Source organism: Kwoniella mangroviensis (assembly GCF_000507465.2).
Source record: "Kwoniella mangroviensis CBS 8507 chromosome 1 map unlocalized Ctg02, whole genome shotgun sequence".
Lineage (NCBI taxonomy): Eukaryota > Fungi > Basidiomycota > Tremellomycetes > Tremellales > Cryptococcaceae > Kwoniella > Kwoniella mangrovensis.
In genome coordinates this window covers 3,373,789-3,401,380 of record NW_027062534.1, presented here as the reverse complement: position 1 = coordinate 3,401,380, position 27,592 = coordinate 3,373,789, and the positions used below count along the sequence as shown (strand labels likewise).

At 44.6% G+C, this 27,592-nt stretch overlaps 7 protein-coding genes across 7 annotated transcripts; 2 read left to right on the top strand and 5 right to left on the bottom strand.

Annotated features, from left to right (window-relative positions):
• Positions 1 to 165: 165 nt before the first annotated feature.
• On the bottom strand, positions 166 to 3,282 carry I203_106398 (uncharacterized protein; the record flags this gene model as incomplete). Its single annotated transcript, XM_019150911.1, has 3 exons — positions 166 to 287; positions 369 to 3,098; positions 3,159 to 3,282. The coding sequence occupies 3 exons, from the start codon at positions 3,280 to 3,282 to the stop codon at positions 166 to 168; spliced, it is 2,976 nt and encodes a 991-aa protein (XP_018999788.1).
• Positions 3,283 to 5,135: 1,853 nt separating this feature from the next.
• I203_106397 (uncharacterized protein) lies at positions 5,136 to 9,814 on the bottom strand (the record flags this gene model as incomplete). Its single annotated transcript, XM_019150910.2, has 15 exons — positions 5,136 to 5,391; positions 5,470 to 5,585; positions 5,646 to 5,695; positions 5,751 to 5,826; positions 5,898 to 6,395; positions 6,460 to 6,968; positions 7,028 to 7,567; positions 7,620 to 7,632; positions 7,691 to 8,025; positions 8,078 to 8,119; positions 8,174 to 8,982; positions 9,038 to 9,168; positions 9,225 to 9,451; positions 9,535 to 9,637; positions 9,695 to 9,814. 15 exons carry the CDS (start codon positions 9,812 to 9,814, stop codon positions 5,136 to 5,138), a joined length of 3,825 nt encoding a protein of 1,274 aa, XP_018999787.2.
• A 485-nt stretch (positions 9,815 to 10,299) lies between these two features.
• I203_106396 (mitochondrial 37S ribosomal protein uS17m) lies at positions 10,300 to 10,844 on the top strand (the record flags this gene model as incomplete). The annotated part of the gene is made up of 3 exons (XM_019150908.1): positions 10,300 to 10,377; positions 10,449 to 10,530; positions 10,615 to 10,844. The coding sequence occupies 3 exons, from the start codon at positions 10,300 to 10,302 to the stop codon at positions 10,842 to 10,844; spliced, it is 390 nt and encodes a 129-aa protein (XP_018999785.1).
• A 296-nt stretch (positions 10,845 to 11,140) lies between these two features.
• On the bottom strand, positions 11,141 to 13,123 carry I203_106395 (uncharacterized protein; the record flags this gene model as incomplete). Its single annotated transcript, XM_019150907.2, has 9 exons — positions 11,141 to 11,314; positions 11,388 to 11,451; positions 11,546 to 11,676; positions 11,746 to 11,942; positions 12,063 to 12,294; positions 12,374 to 12,541; positions 12,630 to 12,737; positions 12,863 to 12,984; positions 13,078 to 13,123. The coding sequence occupies 9 exons, from the start codon at positions 13,121 to 13,123 to the stop codon at positions 11,141 to 11,143; spliced, it is 1,242 nt and encodes a 413-aa protein (XP_018999784.2).
• Positions 13,124 to 13,721: 598 nt separating this feature from the next.
• On the bottom strand, positions 13,722 to 19,232 carry I203_106394 (uncharacterized protein; the record flags this gene model as incomplete). Its single annotated transcript, XM_065517962.1, has 8 exons — positions 13,722 to 14,464; positions 14,524 to 14,746; positions 14,799 to 14,962; positions 15,016 to 15,141; positions 15,196 to 15,500; positions 15,558 to 15,787; positions 15,848 to 17,702; positions 17,764 to 19,232. The coding sequence occupies 8 exons, from the start codon at positions 19,230 to 19,232 to the stop codon at positions 13,722 to 13,724; spliced, it is 5,115 nt and encodes a 1,704-aa protein (XP_065373266.1).
• Positions 19,233 to 22,541: 3,309 nt separating this feature from the next.
• On the top strand, positions 22,542 to 24,435 carry I203_106393 (uncharacterized protein; the record flags this gene model as incomplete). Its single annotated transcript, XM_019150905.1, has 8 exons — positions 22,542 to 22,581; positions 22,647 to 22,778; positions 22,888 to 23,045; positions 23,111 to 23,281; positions 23,377 to 23,829; positions 23,951 to 24,066; positions 24,139 to 24,202; positions 24,268 to 24,435. The coding sequence occupies 8 exons, from the start codon at positions 22,542 to 22,544 to the stop codon at positions 24,433 to 24,435; spliced, it is 1,302 nt and encodes a 433-aa protein (XP_018999782.1).
• A 128-nt stretch (positions 24,436 to 24,563) lies between these two features.
• On the bottom strand, positions 24,564 to 27,474 carry I203_106392 (uncharacterized protein; the record flags this gene model as incomplete). The annotated part of the gene is made up of 5 exons (XM_065517961.1): positions 24,564 to 25,345; positions 25,492 to 25,571; positions 25,642 to 25,696; positions 25,771 to 26,523; positions 27,039 to 27,474. 5 exons carry the CDS (start codon positions 27,472 to 27,474, stop codon positions 24,564 to 24,566), a joined length of 2,106 nt encoding a protein of 701 aa, XP_065373265.1.
• Between the last annotated feature and the right edge of the window lie 118 nt (positions 27,475 to 27,592).

Below are 27,592 nucleotides of genomic sequence, written 5' to 3'. Positions count from 1 at the left end.
GCATATATCCATCGTTTGATGAACTTCAGTATACAGTATACCACATGAAGCAATGCAATCTGATGCATAAATTGGATTGTCTTGCTCTTTGGTGACAATCACCTATAAGATGAACATCTACTAGTTTCTTATACTGTACAACCTTCTCCATTAGAACAAGCCAAACTAAGCTTTGCTCATTTGCAAACCCGTGGACCAATTCCTACCGATATCCGTCAACGAGACAACACTAGCTTGTCTTTGCATATCCTCGATGGAATCCACTCTGATCGCATGGCCTTGAACAACTACGTATTATCAACCGGATGGACTATGAGCTCAAATCCATACAGGACACTGTTATCAGGTGGATAAGGACTTCGACTCACCTTCTTCCGTATCGTACAATGATGGTTGTGTCAGATAACTCTCACCGGAAAACCTATGAGTGTTGATACTACTCCTCTTCTCGTTACCGGGTACAGTCAGCCCACCCAGACCCAGGGTTTCTTCAGTTTCCGTGACAATGGGTTCTTCCTCAACTGGTGTACTGGGACTGATGAGCGTCAGAGCATCCATAAAAGTAGCTAGTTCATTGGGATGTCTAGGTGTGATTAGGTTCGCGGAATGTGCACTATCCATAGTTGATACAGTCGTACTTCTCTTATGGGATTTCCCACCAGCATGCCTCTTATCCACATTGATGTCTGATACATGTGTGGTATTGAGAGGTAACGAAGTATGTCTTGCTTTCATCTTGGATCTATACGAAGGGTTGGGTGAAGGCGATCGTTGTATTTTGATACTATTCGATTTCCTCGATAAGGTTTCCAGCGTATTTTCAATAGCCTGTTCTCTAGGAGTCAAGGTCAATGAAGGGATGGGTGTACCGGATCGGATGGATTGTACGATACTTCCTCTTCTCTGTTCATCTAGTATATCTTCTAATCCCAACTCTTCACCGTCCAGACTCACTCGCAGGTTCAAATCAGTCGTAGTCAACTTGGAAAGAGCTGGCATAGAGATTGATCCGGGGAATCTATCGATCTCATCCAGAGGGTGCACAGAGCTACTTCGTCGTGATTTCACAGCTAATAGAGAAAAATTCGATGATCGCCTTCTTTCCGACAAATCCATTTTCTTCGAAGTCTTTCTCCTATCTTTTCTGACTTCGGAAGGCTCAAACGATGCAAAGCCGAGCGGAGAAGCGAGTCGATTGGCATGATCAACATCTTCAATGTCGATCTCTTCATCATGTCCCACGTTCTCGTGCCCAGTAATCCCTTCCTCATGTTCGGTCAACCTGGACAATCGCTTAGCCAACGAAGATGAAGATCGAATCATCCATGAGTTTCTTCGATGTTTACTCCTACTGGCTTTACGTCTAGGCGCAAGAGGGGACGTTTTCAGCGGTTCCATCGTCGGCTCAGCCGAATTGACAGAAGAGTCGAGATCTACAGTGCTATTTCTGGCGTTTGACGATTTCCGTCTAGCCAATAACCGATCAACCGTCTGACCTATCGAAGTCGAAGAGCTATCTCGAGTATTAGAGGAGGTCAAGACATTCTTCATTCTCTTCAACCAGGTTGTTCTTCGTTGTTTCAAACTTGGTCTCCGCTGTGGCGAGGGTATGCGTGGTAACTCCTTGTCTTTCTCCAGTTCATTGGCATTCGGTGTGCTACTTTCCCTCCTAACATGTTCCCAATCATTATCCGATTCTTCCTCTGAAATATTGTTCTCTTCGTCAATCCTCTGTTCCACAGCAATATCATCTAACCCGAAAGTAGCTGTTCTAGTGAGAGCATGACCCCTGGACAAGGACGAAGTCGAGCTCAAGCAAGTAGCAGGGGTCTCCAGTGAGGTAGTTGAGTCCGAAGTCGCATTTCCATCTCGTTCTGGAGGTACGAGTAACATCGAATTCCGCTGGCCACCGTTAGTCAATATCATCGACGAGGGTCTCCAAGGTGGTGGTAAACCTTGTTTCCGCAAAGATGAAGATCTGGAAGGGATCTGACTCGGCATCGTCAGATCCCCCTCAGATCGAGCGAGGGACGATTGACTGTATTGTTTTTGTCTATGTCGTTGTGGGTTGGAGTCCGAAGGTGCAGTAAGGGAAAGAGCAGGCATGGATGGTGATGGGTGAATGGCGATGGTGGGATCTTGTTGAAGAGTCACTTCGGATGAAGAAATTATACCCAAACTGAATCGTTTCGATTTACTCTTGTTTGGATTAGCATGTTGTGAAGAATCGGGTGAGGCGAGATTCGATCGACTCAAGCTGAACAACTTTCCTAGCACAGTTGAGCTTCGAGGTGGCTGAGTATCATGCTGTTGTTCACTCAACAAAGCAGGTGAAGATTGTCCAAACAAATTCTTTTTCGATCTACTCCATATGCCTCTAATGGGCGAAGTAGTTTTCTGCTCATTGCCTTTCCACAACGACAGAGGGTCTTCTTCGACAGTCTGGCGTCGTTGGAACCATTTCTTCTTCTCTCGTTTCTGAGGACCACCTGCCCAACCCTCTCCCAATCCTACTACACCCGGAACAGATCTGATCGCTTCATCAACAGGTACCCTGAACTCTTCTGCATACATGTCTGGATCATCTTCACCAGTGAAAGCAGAAAGGTATGATCGGTGGGTATAGGCAGTATCTGAGCTAGTACCGAGATCTAGACGAGTCATCAATGGAGCCTCCAGAAATCTAGCTTTCTTCACGTTCTTGCGTCTATCGTCGAACACCGCCTCCATTTGGGCTGGCGTGGGCTGACCAAGTGAAACCCGAGACGAAGTTGGTGTTTGGGTGGTCACTGAGAACTCGCTGATGGAAGGTGGTACAGGAGTAGCGTCGAATGAGACACGACAACGATTCTCGTCGCCGGGAACAGGATGTGTGGACGAGATTGACGATCGAAGGGATGAGGAGGCTCTGCTATGTGAAGGCTGTATCCGAAGAGGCGTCCAGTCATAAGTGACCATACCGCTGTGAACACTTGATATGGACGGTCGATGATGGGAACAATCTATGGATCGACGAGGTGAACGAGCGGGTCTGGGAGGGGTTACAGGTAAGGAAGTGTTGAAAGGTCTCGGCGTGGTAGGGGTGGATTCATTGTGATCTGCATTATAGCAATCTATCAATACTCATATATATCAAAACTTCACAGCGTCCTACTCACCTAGATCTATCTCTTGTTCAGTCAGAGGTATCATTTTCGTAGTTGGCGATATAATAGGACCAAGTGTGAACCTTGACGAAGGAGAGGAAGGTCCAGCCTGTGCGTTCATAGTGTACGATTCCATGATGACCAAGTCGAATGATGATGGCGGATCGGTATCGAATACTTGTAGCGAAATGCAGATGAATCTAATAGCATAAGATTTTTAGCTTGTCTCAACTGTTCGGAACAGATGAAATTTGGAAAGGCCGAGAGGTTCAAGTATGATAACCCGAGATGAGACATGTCGATCCCGGTGTATGACACATGAGACGTTTGAGGATGAGACAGATGATGATGACACTATGAAACTGAATGAAACTCACCTATAAATATGCCGAGATCCTCCAAATCAGATGATAAGTATTCCTAGCGCCCGTCTCTAACAAGGTCTATGGTTGTCTACTTTTCTGGAAAGATGAAACGTTTCGAGACGAACGATCGGTTGATTTAGAGAAGGCTGGGATTGAACATTTTCAGATTTGTCGATTCATCTGACCTTGGTACTTTGGTTCTGAGTCTGTATTTTGATGTCTATGCTTCTATACCAAGATGTCTATGGTTAAGGTGATCTTGAGGTCACTAGTCTTGTTCGTTATCCTCCACTGAATCAATCAGTGTAAGTCGATATGATTGAAGAAAGAAAACAAAGGTGGTTTTTCTTTTATTCGATATTTCGGTTCTGATTTTTTTTGATCGATCTACAAGGTCCAAAGCGATTTATTGATGTTATCACGACATTACCGTAGTTAATGCACAAAAACACGTCCAACTTCTAAGATACTTCTTGGGTTGATCTAATTTATCTTGGTATGAGCTAGCCGAACATAGCTCCTATCCCGTTCTAGGTAGGATCCTATCCAAATCCCTTCCCCATGATGATGAGGGACAGAAAAAAAAGATGAGAGACCCTTCGGTCTGCCGTGCCGTTGATAAATTGCTTTTAGTACGTAATACCTGTCTTGGGAAGGAAGAAGAGACTAATGGGGAGTAACCCTCACATGACGACGCTAAATGAATGATATATGGATCGTAGCGTAAAGGATAACGAACAGTAGTAGTCTAACATGTTCAAGCCCTTGTGAGTTAACAGATGGAACCCTTTTTCGAAAAGAGAGGTAAAAAAGAATGGTAGCTTGGTTCCTTAGTTCCTTGCCTTTGACAAAGAGTATATACAAAGTAAAATACGCGCGTCGGGTTCGGTTTGGAGAGATACTCGATGATATTTTGAATCCGAAAGCATCTAAGTGAGAAGGAGTTGTACTATTGTGTGACGTCCGGCTGATAGTCCTGAGGATGGGATAGGTAGGTAGGAAAGATGAGTCAGCAAAATTCGACCATACCATCCTACCGAATTCTCATTACTGTTACCAATCTCTTGTTACAATGATGACGACGATGATGATAATGATAACGGTATCTCCAAAAAACGCTCCTACTCCAGGTCATAACGAGACGATGATCTTACGATCTTTCAACTTTGTGCAAGTCTTCGGCAGGAGGAACTCCGTGTACAGACAGGATTCAAACACCGATTGGTAACGTTATACATGTCAGTTGTTTCGAGATAAGGGAAACTCTTTTTCCTTTTTCTCCCCGAAACTAAGGTAAAAAAAGAAACGATCGATTATGATCATGAGAATTAGTGAATTCCGTAAAGTACGGGTCTGACCCATGTATGTTGTGTACAGCATAACCTACTCCAACTCATCAAAGCTGAGTGCAGCGCATCCCTCTCCCAATAGCATGCAAGGTATCGCGATGGCCAAAACTTCGAATACAGATCATCTTCACGGCTCGATACCGAGTAGGATTCTGAAATCCCCAAAACCGCTTATAGATGTGTACAACCATATGATACCATGTCGTGACATAACAGTAGAAGTACATACGTCTAGATCTAGACCGTCTACATACATACATACTCAGCACTTACGCTCAGAATTTATCTTTCCTCCCATTCCCATTCGAATTCTGGGGTACTAACACCGGTCTCATACCGTTGGCTCTACTCGTCAGAGTCAATTGTCCATTGGGCGTGAGAGGTGATTTGGAAGTCAAAAGCGATGAAGCTAATGTTGTTGCTCGCTTTAACGGAGTGGAAGAGGAAGATGCTTTAGCCGAAGAAGAAGAAGCGTTATTATTGGAATTAGATTTGGGGTCGAAGGCGTAACGCTGGATTCTCGAGATCGCACTGTGGTACAGTGACATGACATTGTCAGCAGTTGTCCATTTGGAAGTGATCTTTAGAGGAAGCGGTGACTGAACTGACCTATTCCTAGATGCTGAGCTTGCTGAAACCGTAGCCAAAGGTGCGACTTGAGGATCAGCAGCGTGATATGCCGGTCGATGTTTGACACATATGCCCATGATACGAGTAGCCCAGGTCTAATACGTCCATCATATTAGCTAGGTTATCAACCTGAGCAGTACACAGGCAGTACTCACCTTCATGTGAGCCGAAGTCATCCCCTCGCATTCTTTGAGCGAAGCTTCGTCTGAGAAATCCATATCGTCAGTTGTCGACTTAAGCCATGTTCAATGCCGACTCACTTGTAGGCATAGTGGCTGCTATATACTGTAGCGTCTCATCATCCAGTTGAGGTACATTCTTGTTCCTCGCCAATACCTACAGCCCTCACGTGAAAAGCTGCATCAGCTGACATGAAACGACGAGATTGGAAGACGAAGCTGACTTACGGATCCTCTCATCTTTTCCAACGCTTTCAAACAATTCTCGACCGGAGAGGCCGTACTACTCCTTTCAACCTCGATGACCTGTACTCTACTGGTAGCACCTTTAGGCACAATAGTATTACCGATTTCCTTTCTTGCCGTCTTTCGCCTTTTTACCGCCAGAGGTAAATCATCATCCCCTTCTATTTCTGTTGCATTTCCGTCGGCATCATCATCAATTTCGATTGGATCATCATCAGGTCGATAATTTTCATCATCGGTATCTCCCCAAGGTGAATTATCAAACTCTTCCGTCTCGGCCAGGATCTGTTGATGTGATCTCTTCCTAGAAATCGGGTTGGATAATTTACGGGCGAACGAGTCGATCTGAGCTTGATTTTTCGATCCAGACCCTTTAGATGCAGTCTTCTTGTTGGCTGGCTGTTTGCGTGGTGACGCTTGTCGGAAATCCATGTTGAGCTTTTTGGACCCATTCAGATATTTTCGAGCTTCTTTTCCCAGCTATAAGCCAGCCCTGAGTTCAGCTGACATAATCATTGTTAATGATGATAGATGGACAACTCACACGAATATATGCATTTGTCCAACCTGCTGCACTAGCCACGCAGAACTCCTCTAGAGCGCCTTCGATGACCAGAGTTTGAATTAACCTTTCACCCTCCTGTCTTGTCCATTCTTTGCCTATGCCGAACAGAGGATTCTGATCCAGACCTTTTCCTGAACTACCCTTGAATCCTCTAAAGCATTCAGCGGCGTTCACAATGGTTATTCGATCTTCTCTTTCGAAGGACTGTACCATCTTGATGACGTTCAATGCATCATCCGTCACATCCAATGTGGTATACACGCTCCGATCTCTCCCCAAGCAAACGTCGCATCCTTGGTTACAATTTCGAGGATCGAAGCTTTCATTGAAGAATGACAGTACTTGAGATCGTCGACAATCCGCTTTATTGTTACAGTATCGAAGGACCTCGTTCATCGAGGCTTTCTGTCTTTCTTTCTGAGGTCGAGTGAGATTCTGGTCTTGATCGATCTGATTAAGTACCTTTTTACCATCTCCCCAAGTATAGTCTATCAACATGACATACCCCATCAGCATGTTCCTATCTCATTATGACATCCTAACTCACATAGTATACAAGTGGAAGGATTCCCATCTCTTCCAGCTCGTCCTGTCTCCTGATAATAACCTTCCAACGATCTAGGTAGAGAGTGATGTATGACATATCGGACATCTGGTTTGTCTATACCCATTCCGAATGCTATAGTAGCGACTATCACTTCGAATTTGTGCTCTTGCCATCCTTCTTGGATTTTCCTCCTGTCCCCTTTACTCATACCAGCATGATAATGATGAGCTTCGATCTCATAATTATCTCGTAGTTGCTTTGCCAGGTTTTCGCATCCGTCTCGGGAGTTACAGTAGATGATCCCGGAGGCACGCTGACCTTGGGTTCGAATAAACGCTACTATCTCGTCTATCACTTTCTTGGTTTTTGGTCGGACCTCGTAATGCAGATTCGGTCGATTAAATGATTGTCGGAGTACAGAACAACCCTGTATACCTAAAGAGCGGATAATGTCTTCTTCCACTTTATTCTGAGCTGTAGCTGTCAATGCCATTATTGGTACACCAGGGTAATCTTTTCGTAAATCGCCCAGACGGAGATCTAACGGAAAAATCAGCAATATCCACTTGTCATCTTGCATGAAGAAACTTACAGTCAGCTCGAAACTAACACAGATAACGTCTATCAGCATGCTTCCACTGATTAGAATCCCATACGACTTACGTCATGTCCCCATTGACTGACACAATGCGCCTCATCGATCACGAATCTAGCCAATCTCCTCTTCTGCAATAAACTCCTAAGTATCGACTTGATATGTCCTCCCATAGTCAACATCTCCGGTGTGACATATACCACTCGAGTATAAGGCTCAGGTCTTGACAATTCTTCATGAGCCAAATTCTTATCCTTCTGTGTCATATCACCCGTGTAAGCTATAGCTGGTATGTTGAGATTGCATAAGTGCCGACTCTGGTCGTTGATCAGGGAGATGAGTGGTGAGACGACGAATGTTACTCCTCGAGTCTTCCCCTGTTGACAAACGGCGGGCAGTTGATCTGAGGATAGGGAAATTAGCCATGAACTGTTCAATATCCACAATTCACTTACATGTCAAACTCTTGCCACCTCCGGTCGGCATCAGAACGAATACTGGACATCATATGTCAGAAGGTTTCCCATATTGCATGGACCTGAACAACTCACCATCTTTACCTGCCATGGTCTCATTGATAGCTTCCTTTTGATGTTTCCTGAAGTTCGGCAATTTGAACATCTGTCTTAACTTATGTTCCACTTCCTTAGTCCATGGATATGTCTTTTCAACTTGTATCGTCCTTTGTTGCGGTGCTTGGACATTGGGTGGTTTGGGGGGAGAAGAGGGTGGACGAGGACCACCAAGTACCGATCGAGCTTGGGAAGCTACGACCCTCGGGGGTAATTGAGATGTTACCTGTATTGGAGACGAAAAAATCTCTTCTACAGCTAAATCCTCCATTTCAGCTATTGCTGCAGATTTGGACGGTGGTGGCTGAGGTGGTTGCTTCCGCTGAGAACGAGGAGGCGGGGTGATGGCTCGAGGAGGAGGTGACGAAGGTGGTATTAACATTTCTTCTGGATCATCTTCTTCACCGAATCCCTCTTCTGCCATAGCTATATCAAAATCATCATACTGAGGTGGCGGAGCAGGTGCTTTTCGGGGTCGAGAAGGTCCAGCTTGAGGTTGTTCAGTACGGTGCATGTTACCACTGGAAGTTTTATGAAAAAGAGGAATTGAATCCCCATCATCACTTGATAACCCTTTTGACCGATTCTCCTTGAAGTCTCCTAAAACCGCTCGCGAGCTGTCTGAACCTATCGTATCGGGGGTGGGATAATCTCTTGGTGGTACGGATGGACATGTTGAGCCTGAAGATTGAGGAGGGATGGTCTTTTGAGCAGGAACGGCAGATGGAGATGAGGTACGAGCGGTCATCTCAGCTTTGAGTGCATTGATTTTCTTGTTGATAAATTCGCTAGCACATTCTCGTCAGCGTCTCGATACTGACAATCCGGCCGCTTGAGACTCACATGCTTTCATCGATAAATTCATCCCCATCTTCATCACCCTGACCCATGAGAATAGCCATCTTCTTATCTTTTAGTACATCCTTATCCTCCAGCAGCTTGACGATCTCAGCGGCAACCTTTTCGTTTGACCACTGTATTCATGACACAATCAATTAGCTTGCTCTAGATGTTAAGCCGCAGCACTTACAGAAGCAAATTTAGATGGTCTAGCTCCACTTCCAACAGCATTCCCTCCAGGAGTATTATCTTTCCCCTTGCCTTTGCCTAACATCCCCATCGGCGATCCGACCGTCGAAGAGGGAGTCATGAGATGACTTGATTGTGGTTTCGCCATGGTTGACCGAGAGGTATCGACATTGAACGTAGAGAAAGAGGGAGTGCCATTCAAAATCGAACGGGAAGCAAGCGAGATAGCTACAAGGTCCATCAGTCTAAGGATAATATCGGAGTTGGGAAGTGAGATATAGGTGGCAATTGAAATGAAAATAATCACGCACTTTGACTCTGTTTCACCCCCGGCATATTGAGTATCTGCTGTTCCGTCGTAGGTGTAGATCGAGATGAAGAAGATGCAGGTGGTCGAGCAAGTTTGAATATACCCTGAATGCCTCACGTTAGCTCAGTCAAGGAGATGGCGTAAAAGATTGATCAGCTCACAGGGGTCCTAACGCCATCACTTTTCGAACTTCCCGCTACTGCGCTTGAGCTTGTCGGCGAAGCTCTTTTCCCCTGTGTCCGAGCCATGATCTCCTGAAGATTATTGCGGGGGGTGGACATGGTGCTTGTATGTTGAGTTTCACTGTTGAATCATGTTTATAGCTGATTATAGGATGTTAGGTTGACTGAGAAAGAAGAACGAAATCACAAAATCAAATCAAAATGGATTGATCCGACGCGTCAAAACACCAGAGCCCATACAATCAATCAACATTACTGAGTAGTCTCGATATTATTCTATATACGCCACCCCTTTTGGTCATTCCGATATATGTGAGTGGATCAAACAATGTGAGAACGTAACAATGTAAACCGTTCAAAAGTTGAAAGCTGAGATCCGAGGTCGTCCTCGATACTACAGCTATTGATGCTGATACGTCTTCAAATTCGTTGAAACCCATTCACATCCACATCAACCCAATTGGTACTTAACACCCCGCTTTCGCTACTTGCCACTCGCAGACACGCCTTGAGCACCAGTACAGCCTTCGCCGACGCTCTGACCGAAAGATCATCAACAAGCGATACTTTGACATCTTCCGACCATGCCTTACCATCCCAATCATATATTCAAAGGCGTAGTGACGAAAGCAGGTGTGATGAGGAAGACAGTGACGGTGACGGTAAGTACATCCCATACCATAACATACCTCTTCGGTACGCTTTTTACTAATTTGACCAATCCTAACCACAGGTCGAACGTATATTTGAACATCCAAAGATATTAAAGGAAATTAAGAGGCATAAAAAGTATCTAGTTCATGACGAGGGAGAGGGTGAGTCTTTATAGTCATATAAACTCGTCAACTCATCTGTCTATATATACATGTATTGACATTGTCTTGTAATCTTACATATAGTCGCTAAAGTAGACGACAAAGTAACTATCATTCACGGTCCACGCACATCCAAAACGAAATCATTCAGGTTACAATCGATAGACGGACGAGATACGAGGAAATACCCTGACGATCCCATACCTCAGATAATATCTGAGCCGCATATAAGGTTGAGGAAGCAGAAGAAAATGGGTGTGTTGGAAGCTTTGAACGAAGTGAGAAGTGAAGGAGCGAAGGTGGCTAGTCCATAGATGTGTCAAAGTGTATGGATATTTTGGGTTTGCATTAGGTCGAACTAGATGTTATCGGTCGAGAGAGTCAAGAGTATCTTCTTTTCCTGTGCACTAACGTGAGTACGACTAATTGACTAGTCCAACTACAGCACTTGTTCTGCTTAATGGACACCAATCTCTTTTTTCGAACGATCTGAAAATCTTTACAGCCTATCATCACTAAATCAAAATCACATTCTGTCATATCTGACAAAGGTCAACATACACTCATGCAAGACAACTCAAAACCTTTTCGTTATATCCTATTTCTCACTTCAATCAAAAACAATCTCACTCTTCTTCTCACCCCTAAACCTGCCCACAAAAACCCTTTCCGTCCCCGATGTCTTCCCTCTAATCAAAGTAGTAAATTTCGACCCAAATACCCATGTCCCGAGCCATCCGAAACTCGTCATTCCCGCACCTTCATTGGGACCTAAGGGAAGGTCCTGTCCAATCGCATCGAGTCATAAATCAGTTCACACATCGTCAGATAGCAATGTTTTTCAGAGGGATACTTACAAGATGTGAGATTGGGCCTGCACTATATTTACTTAATGGTTTCTCTTTGATTTCGTTCATTATACTAAAAAGCACATCACACAAGAGATTCCGAAGAAGAAGACTTTAGCTCTGGAAAAGATTCGATTAATAGTCAAATGAACCAAAGCTACGCTTACTTGGTTGCTGCCTTTTGTGCATTCACGATCGCCGTCCTAGCGATTTTGAAACCGGGACTTGAACATACATCTCCCAAAGCATAATATCTTCCTTTACTGAAAATAGATTCTCCTGGATTATTTGTTGTTACCTACAGGATGAGATAGCATTGTTTACTTAGATTTCCTTTGGAAAGAGTATAAGAAGCAAGAAAACTTACTTTTAGATACTCGTCAACTCTAATGAGTTCACCGTCCAAAGCACCCTCATCGACATCTCGGACGAGTTTCGAATTGGGTTTCATCCCGCATCCAGGATAAACATAATCTGCCTCTAGGCTTTTACCGCTCGTCAATTTGAGTGTGACGAGAGAAGGTTGTAAGCAGAATTGACCATTCCATGCTTTTGGTGGATTCCCTTGAATTTCGCTTTCATTGGGGATCTGACCTTCCTCAGAATTTTCACGGGCATTTTCGATTTGTCCGTATTTACTATCTTCCTCGTCTTTTACTTCTTTTGGGAGATACTGAGAAGTACGAGGAGGTATGATTACTCTATCATTCAAAATGACTTTTATACCCAATTTATCACATATCTTCTTCAACTCTACTGATAATCTAGGATCAGTAGGTGGAGAAGAGTAATTTCCAACTTCCTTACCACCCTTTTGGACTTTCCCTTGGATCTCATCCGGTGGTGTAGGTGAAAGTAATCCATAAGCTTTATGAACCAGGGTAACTGATTTATCAGGATGATGAGCGGCAATTTCCTATATACGTCCAATCAATTTACGTCAGTACTTGATATTGGCGTCGATTCTCCTAGGTTATGATTATTATTCAACTTACACCTGCAATTTCAACTCCTACCGCGCCACCCCCTACAATTACCACTTTCTTAGCTTCCTCTACATCCCTCTGGGCAGCTTTAAGCGATTCGATAAATTCTGTTTCTGTCTGGTTCCATCCTGGCATCGTGGGGAGGGGTTGCGATGCTCCCGTAGCAATGACACATCGCTAGTTGATGATACTCCAATGTCAGCATATCACTTCATGTTTCAAAGAAAAGTCCCAAGTCCTGCATGTGTAAAGGATATAAACTCACAAAGAAAGGTATTTCATTGGACCCCTCGAACGGTCTTTCCAATACCACCGAGCTCTCTTTAAGTGACATCACCTTGTTAGGAGCTAAGACCTGATGGGGTGTCCCTCTCTTGAATATTCGGTCAGTCGTAAGGGGTATAGTAAGTTTATCTTCCCATCCTACGTGAACTCAACATATCCTTCATCAACACACTTGTCCAGAAAACCGTGTGGCGGCTACTTGCCTGGAGTCACAACCGCTCTTAGTATGGTGATAGGCCACCAAGCGAAACTTCTCGCATCGATTAACAAGATCCGATATTTGGGAGGTAAGTTGGTTGAAAGATGATTGGCAGCTTCATGTCCTGCTATTGAAGCTATGCGAATATAGAGTGTACAGCACAATTCAGTTTCTGGAACTGAAGTACCAAGCCCTCGACAGAAGACTGTGAAGAAGTTTAGAAACCTACCACCTATAATTACTATGTTCTTCAACTCTTGTTGATCTACTGTCATGGTATTACCGTACTGTAATCCGACCGATTTTGTACAATGCTACCATCGATAGCGATCGATCATTGCTCGTCCCATATTTATATGTATATCCACGAACAAAGGCAAGTACGAAATGCGAACGCCTTCGCTCTTCCCTCGGCACGACCATGGGAATTGCATGTTCATGGCCCAATGAAGGAAGATTTGACTCGGATGGTACGACGAACAAGACTGGCGCCGACGGTAACCGATAAACTTGGGAGTTATCTGATAAAGCGATTCATTCACCTTTCGGCCGACTGTCTCAATGACAGACTTCGTATCTCCGCCACCGCCGATGCGAGTATGATGCGAGTATATCTGAAGTGAGCAGGAGAGACAAATGCATGTATGCAATATAGTAACATACAAAGGGTACTTGAACTGATGCGTGTATATGAATGCCTATGTGTATTCAATGATAGAGATATAAAGATGATTAAGAGATATTTCAAGTATAATAGTTACGTGTATATGTACAAAGATAATCGACTGATCATACAACTGGCTACTGAATCGATTTTATTTCTTAAACAAACCTCATTGTCCGTTTCCCATGACCCTCAATCTTCCCATTACATCACTGTATGCAACAGTCACTCTTACTCTCTCTCGATCTCACATGTCCTCCTCCCGTTTTGGAAGAGGTTTCCGAAATATTATTCATCTGTCCTACTAATGCTAAATTCTCAGCAGTCAACTCGACCGGTGCCCCTGCGCCGTTGGCATAGTTATAAGGGAAGGGCATAGCACTAGGTGTGGATTCACCAAGTTCGAAATGTACACCACTTCTCCTCTTAGCTTCATTCAGATCATTGTCATATTCCGTCATATTACTATACATCGAAGATCGATGATGATCTTGTAGGTTGAAACTCGTGGACCTCGATGTTGGCAGTGGCTGTTGTTGGGAATCCAAACTGGGTCTACTGATGTTACCATTCCCGTATATACCAGGTTTACGTCTTGTCTCACCACCGGTCGCATTTAGATCAAGCTGTGATGGATTCGACGTTCCAGCGGAATGTAATCCACCTCGAGATTTCGATCTGATAATTCCATTCAAGAATTTGGCTGGTAAAGCCGTCAATGGAGTCCCTCCTTCCCGATTCTCGAAACTGAAACTGGGTTGAGGCGATGCCATCCGTGGTGGTGAGAGGGATTGAAGAATTTCCTGTTGGCGAGTGAATAAGGCCATTTGCTCGTGTATGTCACATCGGGGTGATGCTTTTGATGCGCAGGAGGTATGAGCAATCAAGCCACAATCTTGGCATAGAACTCCACTTTTCTTGACGTCGATTAGACAAACTCGACATGGGATGGCTAGTGATTTAGAGGGGATCAGGTCAAGGAATACCCCGCAGTCCAGTGAGCTTACTCACCTTTACCGAAAGAAGTCTTGATGAGAACATGACTTTTATCTGGCCCACTGCCATCTCTAGCATGAGAACTTGCCATACTATGTCTGTGCGGTCTACCATCCATAGCCCCATCAAGAGAAGGACTCGGGTTGCCATTGTCGAACAGCCTCTGACTGTCTACTCGTCGAAGATCCATACTGACTCGTCGTAGAAATGGTACACTATCTTGAGCTCGAAGTGCCTGCTATCGGAACTAGTCAGCTTGGTCTACGAATAGGATATTCTGCGAAGCTTACAAGTTCTGGATTCAGTCCCTTGACCCAAGGGTGTTCAAATAGCATTACAGCGGGAGGCCGAGCATGGGGATCTTTAATAAAGCACAATTTAAGGAAGTCCATCAAAGCATCTGATACACCTTCAGGAAGTGGTGGCATTTCATCCTCTACAATTCGGAAAAGGACTGTAACAGATTGGTCAGCTGAAAGGACTTCGCTATATTGACAGCTGACTTACCCGTCATACTATTGGTGATCTCGGAGTAAGGCGGTTTACCAGTCAATAGCTCAATGACTGTGCATCCAAGGGACCATATATCCGAGGCAAAGGAGGCACCAGCGAGTGATATGACTTCAGGGGCCACTAAAATCCCACTCATCAGTATAACAAGAGGATACAGAATCTGGCTGTACTCACTCCAGTTCGGTGTACCTGCAACTTCCGATACTCTCTTCTTCCCTCCCTCCTTCCCAGCCGTTTTCGCATCCTGCTTGATATTTTCTACAGCTTTCATATTAAGCGAAACACCAAAATCTGACAGTTTAACATTGCCATTCTTCGTTGAGAGGATATTGGCAGCTTTCAAATCGCAATGTACAACACCTTGAGAGTGAAGGTAATCCAACCCTTCCAAGATCTTCGCTACATACGATGAGACTAAACGTTCGTTGAAATTACCGAAAGACTTTAGTGTCTGACCAAGAGATCCGTTCTCGACAAATCTGCACATCGAACAAGTGTGTCAGTCAGAATTGGACATCTCCACAGAAATCACTTACTCAAGCACAATGTTCAAGTACTCTTCATCCCTTGACATACCCTCGTACTTTACGATACTAGGGTGCGATAGTCGTTTGAGCAATTCCACTTCTTTCATCACGTCTGTGACTTCATCTTCCCTCATTCCATGTAGCCTGATCCGCTTTATAGCCACCATCTGACCAGTACTGAGATTCAGTGAACGATAGACAGAACCGAATTGACCTCGACCGATACAGTTACCAAGTTGCTATACCGAGACATACTATTAGCGTGACCTCCGACTGTTCATTGATATCCAATCACTTACATATTTGACGACTGGACACCCAGGCTCTCTGAACTCCATCACCTGAAGAGATTGGCTAGCTCTCACCGCACTCTGACTTGAGTTCTCCCTGTAAAGCGACGGTGATCTCTCCATTCCCGAAACAGGTAGGTTGACCATACTGTTGATACGTATTTGCAAAGGTCTGGATGATTCCTCAGTGGAGACTGATATATCTCTTCCATGTTGATGGATTTTGCTTCGAGGATTTCCATCCGACTGTCTGCGTTCCGCTTTGTCCGTTGGACGGGTCTGCGCTGATCCTACCGCAGGCTGATACGCATTCAGGGAAGTGGTCCGGATCATGTAAGAAGGGTTGGATACCGATGGCGAAGGGGGGAAAACAGTACCGGTAGGACTCGTAAGGTTGGATGCGGGAGAGGCTGATCGTTTGGGCAAATAGACTTTACCGTTCGAGCTAAGCCTTCGTAAGGCAGAAGGACGAGATCCATCATTAGACATAGCTACCGAAGTACCATTCGAGCTGACTTCTTCCTCTTCCACCACTCTATTGACATCCGGTCGACCAATCTCAATGCTCATTCCTCTTCGCGCCAAAGGTCTTCTTCCTGGACTAGTCTCTATTCTCGTAGGAGGATCAGCGGCGGTCTTGTTCCCTTCTAGCGCAGCTAGTGAATTGGAAAGAGCTGTGTTCCTAGCTTCTTCACTTGCTCGACCTAAGCCTTCCGGACTATCTTTCACTGCTCTCCTCAGATCTTCAGGTAGATCCTCGCTGCTTAGCAGCGTACCTATGATCTTCTGCCTAGCGTCCTGTAACTTCTTCTCACTAGCTCTACGTTCTCGTAATTGATGCATCATCGCTTCATCTTCGATGTCTTCAGTCAAGTCGATAGCATTCGCATGATCACCTCCTAGAACGGTAGCGACGGAGTATGCAGCGCTCGAACGACTGTATGCTGAAGAAGTAACTCTTGATCCAGCACTGATCAAACTTGGAGTCCTTTCCCTAGAATGGGAGATCAGCGGGACCGGACTCTGAGGTGGATTTTCACTCCGAGGAGAAGAAGGTTCGTTGTCGGCGAAAGACACGGATACGCGAGAGCCTGTTGTATTTCTAGGTCGAAGGGATGGTCGAATCTGAAGATTGCCCGTTCTAGTGACAGGAGTGATACTTCGAGAAGAGGGGGAAGAGGTGGGTGATTTCGGTCTGACAGGTGATATGTTTGGCTGTGTTGACGCTCGTGATAGAGGTGTGCGTTTGATAGCTGGTGATTCGGATGCTGCAGGTGGCAAAGCAAAGGTCGAAGTGGTTGGTGTCTTGAATGATGAAGGATCATCCAACTCTACAGCAGCTTTTGCATTTGTAGCAATCTGCAGCTTGGTGTGTAGCTCATTCTGACTGTCATTCGAGCCTTGTCGATCCATGCTGATCCCGTCGGGGAAAGGTTTTGGTGAAACAATATTCCTGTCAATTGATAACCGCTTGGATGGGGAGGACAGGTCGACTGAAGCTCGTCGAGGACTAGTAGGCGGACTGCGAGGAGGTGAAGTGGTAGTTGCAGCAGCTCTCGGAGGAGGTCGACTATTGCTTCTTGAGCCGGGTCTGGAGTTCTTGGGCGATTTGGCACGAGAGACGCCTGCTGCAGCGGGTCCAGCGAGTCTTGCTAGAGCGATGACAGTCTGCGCGACTCGACCGATGCTGGATTCGGAACCCTCTTGCAGATCCGCCAAGCCGAATATATCAGTATCGGGTAATCCGACAGTCTGGCAAGCTGTGATGAACCGTGTGAGATTAGTTGCTCGGAGTATTCCATCTTCTGTGACGTTCAGGCGGGGTATATGGGAGGGTTGAGCAGGGAAGAGGTCATTGAGCAGACTTTGTAGATTTTTTTCAATATCAGCGATTTTATAGAATTGATGGAGGAATCAGGACTCACAAGCAGAGCAAGATACCATCCTTCATAGCTTCCATCCAAGCTTTCCTTTCCCTCTCTTTAGCTCTATCCCCCACATACACCAGTCTGACCTTGGCTTCCGTAGATCCGATCGCTGGACTCTCCGATATCGTAGTGGAAGATGGGGTACTGGCCAAGGTATTTGCTGCTCTGACCCAGTCTGCTCCCCAGGCCTTTTCCATCCTAGCCAAAGCTGTCAACCTTTCATCTGCTATTCGCCTCATCTCTAAATTCTTATTATTCTGCACAAAAGCTGACCCCTTGATGATAGGTGTGAGGGATTTGACGATAAAGGTTGTCGACAGACGCAATAAGTAATGTTCACGTGATAGGATGGAAGTTGGCGACGAGTCATGTCGGGCGTGTGTAGGCACAGGAGGCGGAGGCATCGAGTTCGAAGAAGTTGTTCGAGCTGGAGCAGCTGGACTCGTAGAGGTAGCGTGAGTTGGCCTGATTGGGTCCGATTTGGATTGTTGCATAGGAGGTGCGCTGATAGGTGTAGGGGGTAGTGGGACAGTATGAGTGGGTCTTTTAGGTTCTATCGGTGATTTTGACTGGGGGAGAACCTTCATAGTGGTGTTGTCGGGATTTGGTCGAATGGCTGATTGACGAGAAGGGGTTCGAGGCGGGGAGATCTGCTGCCAAGTCCCATTACTATCTGCTGGTGAAGGTCTGTGATTTTGGGGTGTGGACACCGGTCCAACGTCGCTTGTGCGATCCCGAGGAGTAGCTTTGATAGTCTTGTGGTCATCCGTAGGTTGTCGCCTTATCGGAGCAGCTACTGACGTAGATTTATGACGTGTAGTCGATTGGAAAAGGTTGGATAATGTGTGCTTATGACCTTTCCTAGCTCTTTCCTCTCCTCCTTTCCTAGCCGTCTTGTCATCATCTTCATCCTGTACTAGAGTTGCAAGAGCTGATGTTGACATTGAGCCTCTTGACAATGATGGCGGTTGCCATTTCCCATCATCTCCTTTCTGCATAGCTGGTAGAGCTGTAGGATTGAACCTGATCTGCCGCTGTGTTCTCTCGGTAGGTGTCACAGGTCTAATCCTCCCCAGCTCCTTCTCCATACGTTGACGACCTGACGTGACTTCTGACGACAGCGTCCTCTGATTTGCTTTAGCCGTTCCATCTTTGCTGACTCCAGTCCTTAGACCTGTCCTTCCTTGAGTGGTGATTGGTGGTGATTTCGATGATGTCCCTACTCTCGCTGTGTCATTAATGAAGGATCTCAACCTTGATCGGGAAGGAGGTAGTTCCGGTGGTTCAGGCGACATAGTTTTCGTTCGAGAGAAGAAACCTTTGATCCCTCTTCCACCAGTCTGTATCGGGGCAGGCGGTGCCCCTCTGGAGGAAGAGGCATGCGGTTGCTGTTGTGGCATGATACTGGTGGTAGAGATCGGATGGAGGAGATGAGGTGGTGATTGGATTTGAGCGGTAGCGATCATTGATCAATTGCGTAAGTGCTAAATGCGATGATCAGGGAGAAGCTCGTTGAAAATTACTGATACCGATGCGAAGGGACGGAAAGATACAGTGCTGTAGGAGAGTAGGGTACAATTGACACTGACCCATCAATAGTTAATCAGCATGACTGGCCCTACACTAGACTACACGCTGGTTCCTTTGAGCCACGACCTGCCCTATGGACGATATGGTATCGATAGATCTTTTCACTCACCGATCGACAATGTAAAATCTGATACAGTACAATTAAACGGATGAAAAGCGTCCTGAACTTCGGTCGCGACGCTTGATGGTAGAGTAGATGAAACGGTTATGGATATAAGGGACAATAGTAATGTAACAATGATCTATCATTCGTGATGTAGAGGTCAGTTCTCGAGACTTTCGCCACCCAGACCATATCCATCATTCCCTCTCTCAGCTCGAGAAAAGGTATCAGGATGTTGAGATATAGCCCTTTTTGGTTGTTTGTCAAGACTGGTTCTGCCGTAGAGCAAGAGCAAAGCCTTTATACGCTTCAGCCACCGAAAGGATGGCAGCTGATCCTGGGTTGATTTCGCCAACACCAGGGAGGAGGAAGATATCAGGTTAGGGAGTGGGAATGATAGGAGAATAGTGAGGAAGTGGAATGACTAAAATTGCATAGAGAGGCGAGAGACTGTGGATGGCCTAGTGTAGCAATTCTTACGTCGATCAAATCCCGACCAGCATGTTATCCACGCATTTTTTCCACTTTGGCTCCCCATCCTTTGAACTAGTCTAGTCTCCCATCAAAACGACCACGACGACCCGAAAGAGTTGAGACACTCACTATGAAAGACTGACTGACTATACACAATGTGAATGTTGGCTACAAACTTCGCTTTCTATCTTCTTATGATACAGGTTGGTGAGGTCGACTAGCGAGTGAAGTATGGGAATGACGTTTGTAGGAATAGGTCTTTGCGGTGTCAAATCCAAGCAAGAGCCAAAGCCGATCAATGCGATACTGGTTGAAGATCGATGCGGATGCTTGGAACAATTGACACAGGTACCATCAATAACTCATCAGACCCTCCATCATCCACTCGAAACTCACCTTCTCACGCTAATCACAGATAGTTTAGCCTACAGTATCCCCTCCTCTCCAACGTCCTACACTACACTTCTATCGGATTGGATTGGGAGCGAGATTGACGAAGGATCGACTACTATGACATGGTCGATGAATCTGCGATCAGTCAACGTCCATCCGTCGAACATGTTTTCAACGTCATCATCAAACGCATCAATCTTCCGTTTCTTGCAAAGTGATATGGCTACACACACACTGCCTTTCTCATTCGGGTCTTATCACTCCGACCACATCCGTAACCGTATATCCGTGATGGACGCTCGATTGAGGGGTATGTAATCGTATGTGTTTTACAAGGTCAGGCGCGTACTCACAGCTTTTTAATCCTTGATGGTTATTCTCCTTGAAACGGTCTACACATGCCATACACGAATGGTCCCTTTCCTTCACTTTGATCTATTACTGCGCACGTCCTACTATGACGATGACGGCTTGTCTGTGGAAGAGTATCAGCAAAGAAGCAAGTTTACAAAACGTTGAACAAACAAGTGCACTGACCAGTCGTATCCCTTGCTCTGTCCTGTGCTGTTCCTTCGTACCTCGTTATCGATGAACAGACTGTTACGCTACGAGGTAGGTACCGATCGATTCTAATTTCCTTTTTACCGTATCCATCTAACTCTTCTTTGTTCTTAGCCATTCCTAATGAGAATGCAGAATTTTGAAGATCTCAAATCAACTCCAAACATAGCATTTGGTAGGGTGGACAATTGGACGGCTTTGTTTGTAAATTCGCATGTTTGGTCTGTACTACATTATCAAGAAGTCAATCCGTTGTCGATCAGTCATTCATTGAAAAAGAAAAGCATGATTGAATTGATTGGGTTGGTTATGATCCAGTTCAGCCCAATTTCATATGACGTTTGGATTTTCTAATGTTTATCTGTTTGCTATATTTTTCTCATTCAAATTCGCTCCACTCTCATTCTGTAGAGAGATGTGTCCGCAAGAACCATCTATACAGCTGATGCTTGCCATAATTTCTTGAGATCTTTCCATAGCCCATCCCTCCCATCCATTGAAGTATAGTCTACGTTTCCATCTCACATGATGTTCATTCACCATTTTACGATATCCGAGTGATGGTTTCTGAATGGATGATAGCGGATCATGTGCACGGGAGAGAATCATCACATATTGCCGAGTCAATCACATTGATGGATCTGGTGCATAGTTATGTGCGCGAAGTCGCTGCGATGGCGTTGTGGAGATATGATTGTTGGCAAGATGATGATATAGTATATCGAACGATGCCGAGGTGATCAGTCGAAACGAGCGCACTCAAAGATGAACCTTGACGCTGGAAGTCGAATGTTAGGTTAACCTTTGGGACCTTAGTCAAGCTAAAAAAATCCAGTTGTTTGCTCATCATGTTTATCTTATGTGGCAATACATTAGTAACCACTACATTACGACTCTGGTCATATCCACAAAGGATTGAGCCGTGACTCTCACTCAAGAGCATACAATATGAATATCTGCCTTCGTGCATCTTGCATGCATGAGAACATGGCTAACACTCTGTTTCCTCGGCTGCTTTTGAAAAGGGAAGGATGGACTCGGACTGAACCGTTCCCTCAATGTTACTGCCGTTTGGTACCATAAGGACTGTTGATCATCACTTATCGTCAACTATAAGTTTTCTCTCATACCTCGACTTGAGTAAAGTATCATATACCCTTTGATCATTCTCTCCTATGGGTCAAGACAATAGATAAGACTCACATGACGTGATCATACATGAGCGTAGCTCGACTCCGACGGAAGGTGGCTATGTATTTGAACATGGACTAATCTGACCGAGGCGATTGATCGACTGTATTTTCTCCCTGGAAAATCTAATTTTATGAATAACTTATAATGATTATCTAAGTGAGCTGAAATTACATTCTTATCAATCCAGCATTCCGATGGAAGATACATAAATCCCGATTGATAATCCTTGCGAACACCAACTCTTACTTACGAGTGATCTCGATCGGTCGGAACATGACCGACGGTCTCGAGTGAAAGGCATAAAATGATCAATCGTTCTTTGGAACTCTTCGTACATACGTATATATATATATATAGAAGGTACTCGCTCTCTTCACTGATATCGTATTTCAGATATCAATGGTTGGAGTTGATCATATTTTCACCAATCATAGTACTACAGTATTAGCGATCAGGAATAATGGTCAATCAAGATTTCAAGAATATAGTGATAATTGGAGGTAGACTCTCCGCTCATTGCCACATTTCTCGAAACTCATCTGAACTGATTCTTTCCAAAACATAGCTTCGGGTGCAGGACATGCACTGGTCAACGAACTCATCACCACCCTCCCAGGGGGATATCGAATTCTGTTGATAGATGCCCTGGAATACTCGTTCTTCCCTATTGCAGCCCTCAGAGCAGCTGTCGTTCCAGGTAAATATCGTCAAGGCACAGTCCATCACCTTATTGCATCGTCACTGTACGATATGCTTGATGTTCAGTACAACGCATGTTACTGACGGTTGAATATGTATACATGTAGGATGGGAAGAGAAGGTAGTCTTACCTCTTAAAACATCTACTGTCTTCCCTTTTGGATCGATTCATAAGGTAATAGCTCCCAATAAAGTTATCGAGTTGAAAAAGGATTCGATCATGTTGGAAAAACCTTTTGAAGGATCTACCGAAGTTCCATTCTATGTGAGTACCCATAGTATACAAAGAAGATGGAGTGATTCACCGATTTCAATGTTGTCCTTTTGTAGAAAGCTATCATAGCTACTGGATCGATTCAACCTTCACCGATGCGACCTTCTGGAGACTGGCGTGATATCAACGATTATCTCGAAGCGCTTCGAAAGAGTCAAGAGGAAATCAAGCGAGCTGAAAGTATCGTTATCGTAGGAGGAGGTACAGTGGGAGTTGAATTTGCAGGAGTGAGTGAACTTCGATTCGGGGGACATATCACCAATAATATATTGTTACTGTTGTCCACAGCTAATCTTTTGTACGTTTATGTTCATGCTCATAGGAAGTAAGGGCTTTATACCCCTCTAAAGAAATTACTCTCATCCACAATCGATCGACTCTCCTCACTCGTCTTACAGAGGATCAACCAGATGGTAATAAAGAAATACCAAATTCATATATATCTCCACCTACTCATCTGAAATTAGCCAAATCGTTGACTCAACTTGTAGAAAAACAAAATATAAATTTGATTTTGGATGATAAAGTTATCATCCCATCCGAAGAATCCAATTCTACCATTTCCAATTCGAATTCAAATTCTGAAGAATGGAATGGATCATTTGGTTTACAAGATTCTCTTAGAGATATCAGAACGGAGAATGGTCAAGTTATCAAAGGAGATTATATCTTTTTGAGTATTGGTAATAAACCGAATTCCCTTTTAGTCCAGATTGCCGATAAGGACGCGGTCGAGAGTAAAAGCGGCTTGGTCAAAGTTGATAAATATTTGAAAGTAAGTGAGATTGCCTATTATCAATAATGCTCTTGTTGTTTGGATGATGGATGATTGATGATTGATGATTGACGATTGATGATTGACGATACCTTTTTTGTCCTTGTGCTTGTTCGCATAGGTTCAATCTGATATCCTTGGTCGTGAGGACTATTACGCGATCGGAGATGTATCAAACGTACCAGGTTTGAAAACTTTATATCTCGCTTTCCTCCAAGCGAAATCAGCCGCTGTCAAGTTAGTACTGTACTATATTGTCTTGTAATGTCCAGAGAGGGGATCAACTAACCCTATATCTACTGTACATAGTCTCGTAAACGAAATCCATAATAAACCTTTGGTAACTTACAACCCGGGTACTTTCGGTGGATTAGTAAGTCATCTCGATTTAGTTTAATTGTATACAGCTATGCTGATGAACGTTCCCACCACGACCAGTTCGTGCCGTTCGGTCCTGAGTTAGGAGCAGCCTCGATCACCATCCCATATCTCGGTACATGGACGGTAGGTAGTGGTATGGTGAGTATGGTCAAGGGTAAGAAATTGCTTTTGGATAAGTGGGTGGGGTCTTGGAAGGGAGAAGAGAAGGTTGAAATACCTATCTAATATTCTAGAGAGAGATTTAATCAGTACGGTAGATTCTGTAAATCTGTGATGTAATATGTATTAATGATCCGTCCGATGTGTATATCAAATGTGGTAGTGATAAACATTTCACGCATATCCATCCTAAACTATACCTGTATATCCTCATCAAACTTCAACAACTCCTTCGTCCTCTCATCGACCGTCCCATCATATTTCCAAGCATGAAACTTATGATTCAGATCGTTTCTTGCATTTATCCCCAAACCACTTCCTGAAAACCCACCTCCGTGTGATCTATCAAATACGTAGAAAACCTCCTTTACCCTCGAATGAAGTAAGGCCATACAGCACATCACACATGGTTCGTGCGTTATGAACAAGCTCAGCGAAGTCAGGAGGTAATCCGCTCCATTCCTTGTTGGTGTAATTTCAGTAAATGGAGGGATCGTTCTGAGGTATGCGATAAACTTGATACAATTCAGGGCGGAATGTCGTAATGGATGATTATCAGATACTCTCGTATCGTTACTTGAAGCTCTCAGACCTTCTGTAGGAGGTATAAAACCTTCTTCTTTCTTCGGCCAGAAATGTGATGGTTGAGCTGTACAATAGGCCGCAATTGGTAGTTCACCTTTGGATTTGGCTTCCAGTGCCAAGGAGAGCACTCGCTTGATGCCCGATGTGACCCATGCTTTGCGTCCTATAGGCCAATCCCAGGAATCGATAGGTATAACAGGTGTAGGTTGGAATGAGACGGGCCATATATGTGATTTCACCTTCATCTGTTCCTGTGTCCTGGCAATGGAGGAAGGGACGATGTGCACTGCGGGGGTGAGATGGGAGAGAGTGGGGGAGTAAGAGGCCATGATGGTTTGTAAGGTTGATTGTTCATATTCTGTGACCATGGCAAGGACAATTCGGCAGATTTCTGTCATAAATAACAAGGGTCTGTCAGTGACTATGTCAACGAGGCTTTCAGAAGCAAAGCAAAGCGATAGAGCGGAAGGAAAGCAAGGGGGATGACATGTTTCACTTCATGACAAATCAGATCGATGTTGATATGCGGAAACTCACCTTGATCATTTTCTTTCCTTCTACATACTCGCTTAAGATGCCGCAGCCGTTCGTCCGTCGCTGTCAGCTCTTTCGAAAAGCTACCATATCACACGATCAAGTTCATGTCATTGGATGGTATCATACGGGGACGTCTAGCTACCAACTTACTCAAGAGCCGTGCGCGTCAACCTGGGATCCGTGAATTCCAATGTCCAGATTTCCACTATTCGCAATCGATAAGATGATCGTCAGCACCATTTTGAGCTGTACACTTTGCGAGCTGGACTGTAAACTTACTTGTCCCATCTTGATCCACTTCATCTTCCCTCTCCGCAGGTCCCTTGATCCTTATAAACTCTGCAAACTCATCTTCCCTCCCTTCTCCAGTGGGATAAGGAGCAGTATCCGTCCAATATTCTTCATCCCAATCTAATTCATCCGTCAATTCCATATACCTCCCATCAATTGATTTCGGATCGGTCTTAGTAGAATGTAGAGGTGGTGGCAAGCTCGTGATTATTCCAGAGGAAGCTTCGGGATATATAGATGATGAAGAAGGTGTAGATGTTCTAGATGATGTTGCAGAAGCAGGCGTGCTGGTACTTGGACCTGCAATTGCATTATTTGAAAAAGGTATAGGTTGAGGAGAAATCAGATTAGAGGTAGGGGTGTATTTCTTTTTGCGTTTGATCAATTGACCATTTACATCCCTAACTTGAGAAGCTTCTAACCTCCTTTCCCGTTCTTTCTTCTGAGCGATCCCATCTTCATTTACTAAATCTTCTTCATCCAGATCGATCTTTGAGAAAAATCCCTCCATACCTTCTTCTTCTTCTTCTTCTTCCGAGGAAACCATTTCGTCTTGACTATTTGTTGGGTTGACGGCCTGATCCGATTTGACAAACCACAATTTCGATTCATCCGCGGAATAACATATACATAACTCTTCTCCCTTTTCTATTTTTTTAGTCGTGATGAACTTTATCGTTGAATTTGAGAATTGTCGTATGAAATTTACGTTTGGTGAGGAAGAATGATTGAATAGTGATGCTATTTTCCAGATTAGAAAAAGAGGATAAAGAGTCAGCGTCGAGGTCACATTGTTTATGTCTCATATGGCTGATCAGTGGAACGATGGAACGATGAATACAGTGATGGTAGAATGGAGTGGAATGAATATGGAGTGGTAGTGCGTATATTTGGAGTGATTCCGCCTCAAATACCAAAGAGTCTGGAACTGCCAACTTGCATGGCATGGTCTCCCCCACTTTGATGGTGATGGTCGTCAACGTGACATATACCAGATCATCGATTTACCCCCACTTTGCACTGCCAATGACTGAGTCAAAAGCAAAATCAAGATTCAGATCGAGTGATCGTCCTTGATTCACCATACAAGGCACACCCTTTGTCCATCTTACACAACTCGTTCTCCATACACCATACACCACACACAGCTACACCTTCACACTAGCACACTAATTTTCAACCACTGTCTGCACCACGTTCTTCGGACGACTCGATGGCATTGCGTGGTATCCCGTCCCAATTGAAGACGCACTCACCCAATCCTAGACCTATACCCATCCCACCATCCCTCCAACAAAACCCATAACTTCCCAATACACTATCATTCATCTTTCCTTCCTCCCATTCCCTCTGGGTGATAACCAGTACGGGAGATTCCTCAATCAATGTTCCAGCAGGGATGATAGTCGGAGCAAAGACCCCTCGTCCGCGTGAGGGATGGGAGACGAGATGGAGGTTTAGAGGGTTGATAGGATGTGGTTGGGCAATCTCGTTCTGGCATTGAGATGACACCTCGATAGATTTATCCTTCGAGCTTAGATCTGATGTTTCATTGTATTGGAACAGTTCATGCTGTTGTATGTCATCATCTAGGGAATGACCCTTCACGTCATCATCGTTTGACCTAGTCTCGCTGTTTGACGGTCCTCGGTCACCAGACTCGGTAGGTATATCATCTCGATCGGTGTTCATGTATCCAGTGTATCTTGTATGACTCGAACGTGAACAGATGTTAATGTGTATGAGAGTGATGATGTAAGCAAGACAAAATGCGGATCTTTATATCAAAGTGGTAATGCAAAGACAGGAG